Source organism: Vigna radiata, unplaced genomic scaffold, assembly GCF_000741045.1.
Source record: "Vigna radiata var. radiata cultivar VC1973A unplaced genomic scaffold, Vradiata_ver6 scaffold_247, whole genome shotgun sequence".
NCBI lineage: Eukaryota > Viridiplantae > Streptophyta > Magnoliopsida > Fabales > Fabaceae > Vigna > Vigna radiata.
Genome location: NW_014541804.1, coordinates 186,390 through 188,575, shown reverse-complemented (window position 1 = coordinate 188,575; position 2,186 = coordinate 186,390). Strand labels below are relative to the sequence as shown.

Sequence of the window (2,186 nt, the reverse complement as noted above, 5' to 3'; positions counted from 1 at the left end):
GGTGGTGGCAGCGGCGGTGACGGTGGTGGTGGAGCTGGTCGCAGTGGCGGTTGTGGCAGTGGTTGTTGCGGCGGTGGCAGTGACAGTGTGGTGATGGTAGTGGTTGTTGTGGTGGTTATGGTGGCAGCGGTTGCGGTGGTGGTGGTTGTGGTGGTGGTGGCGCCAGTGGTGGTGGTAGTGGCAGTGGCGGTGCAGCGGTTGCGGCGACGAATTTGTGGTTGGGGTTGCGTCAACGACATTGGCGTGGTGGTGGTCGTGGCGGTGCTTGTGGCAGTGGTGGTGGTGGCAGTGGCTGCGGTGGAGGGACGTTGGCGATTATTGTAGTGGCGGCGGCGGTGGCCACGATGTTGGTGGTGGTTGTTGTGGTGGTGGTGGTAGTGGTGGTGCTGTTAGTTGTTGTGGTGGTGACGGTAGTGGTGATGGTGGCGGGGGTGGTGGAGGCAGTGGGAGTGGCGGTGGCGGCGGTGGCGGTTGTGGTAGTAGTTGTAGTGGTGCTGGTGGTGACGGCGGTGGTGGTGACGGTGGTGATGGTCGTGGTGGTCGTTGTGGTGGTAGTGGTGGTTGTTATGGTGGGTGTGGTTATGGTGGTGGTGGCGGCGGTTGCGGTGATGATGGTTGTCGTGGTGGTGGAGAAGGCAGTGGCGGTGGCGTGGTGCTTTTTGGTAGTGATGGTTCTGTTGGTGGTGGTAGTGGCGAGAGTGGCAGTGGCTGCGACATGGTTGGTGGTGATGGTACTGGTGGCAATGGCGGTAGTGGCAGTGACGGTGGTGGTGGTGGTGGTGGTGGTGATTGTGGTGGTGCTTGTGTCGGCGGTGGTGGTGCTGATGGTGGTGGTGGTGGTGGTGGTGGTGGTGATGGTGGTGGCGTCGTGGTGGTGGCTGCAGTGGCGAAACAATGGTGATGATGGAAGTGGTGGCGACGGTGGTTGCGGCGGTGGCGGTTGTGGTGGCGGTTTTGGTGGTGGTAGTGGTAATGGTGTTTGATACAAGAGGGTCTAGCATCATAGGACCTATCACAAGAGGAATGGCCAAAAAGCTTCAAGAAGAATATTCTCCAAAAGGTCAAGTACTCTTTGCTATTTTTGAATGGGAAATTGGAGATCAAAGGGATGTTACAAATTTGCCAAAACATGNTGAAGGGTAAAATGGACCTTGCCACATAAGGAGGGGTGTGAACATCACATAGGGGCTGCATCATGAGATCTCCCTCCACATGTGCAGATTTCATTTCTTGTTTAAATTCACGTGTAGAAATAAGAGCTTCTAGAAAGCCNCACATTTAGCACATGTATGCTGACATGGCTATAGGCCTTTTCCATGCTTGACCGAGAGGTTGTTCTATAAAAACCTCTTGGCATAGTTGTATCAGCACTTTTGGAATAATATTGTTGAAACTCTGCTGAAATGATTAGCAAGTTCCTCTCCAAGAGTCATCTTCCTACCTTATCTTCCATTGCAACTTTTTTCCATTTCATGGGAGCCTTTGGAGTTGTGAGTCATTTCTCTAAGCTAACCTCCATCTCCCTTCATCATAACTTCACTACTTCCGCTGCTTACCATCCAAAAATCTCCAGCAACTTCACATTGCCGAGAGCCTCCAGATCTGGCATTGCTTCTGCAGTGTACTGTTCCATTGGAGTGCTTCAACCGTGCTGCTTCATTCAGCCTCTGATCTCACAGATCTACAAGCTACATCATGCCTTGATGTATCAAGTGGTATTCAGAGCATAGGTTCTAACTTGAATCGTGAGATAAGTCCATTTCTACTTCCAAACTGTCATTCAATTCCCAAACTGTTTTGATTTTGTTTCATCTCTGTTACAGTCATTTGATTTTGGTTTTAGGCATCTGTTTTGAGTCTTCTTGGATACCAGCTGTGTTTGCTTGAGTCTTTATCATCTTTATTCGGTTTATCATTGCTATTTTGAGTCATTTTCATCATTTAAGCATCATTTTTGTTTTGTCTGAAGTCTTGTCCGTATATTTGTTTTTTCTGTCATTGCATCTGGTTTGCAACCAAGTTTTATTGATTTAATGAGTGTTTGGATGTGGATACACCAATTAAGAGCAATGAACAATCAAGAGATAAGCTCAGGTGTTTAAATTTGGCCAACCAAATCAGATCTACACTTGTTGTAGTGATTCTGTTTTTTTTTTTTCCAGAAATTTTTTTTCTGTTGCAACAAT

The 2,186-nt window shown here is 48.9% G+C and overlaps 1 protein-coding gene across 1 annotated transcript in view; it reads left to right on the top strand.

Moving 5' to 3' along the window:
* LOC106778231 (glycine-rich protein DOT1-like) overlaps positions 1-901 on the top strand; it is a 2,961-nt gene extending 2,060 nt beyond the window's left edge. Inside the window, exons 2-3 of the mRNA XM_014666177.1 lie at positions 12-150; positions 275-901. Coding sequence (XP_014521663.1) covers positions 12-150; positions 275-901 — 766 coding nt within the window. The remainder of the gene's footprint in view (positions 1-11; positions 151-274) is intronic.
* Positions 902-2,186: the final 1,285 nt, after the last annotated feature.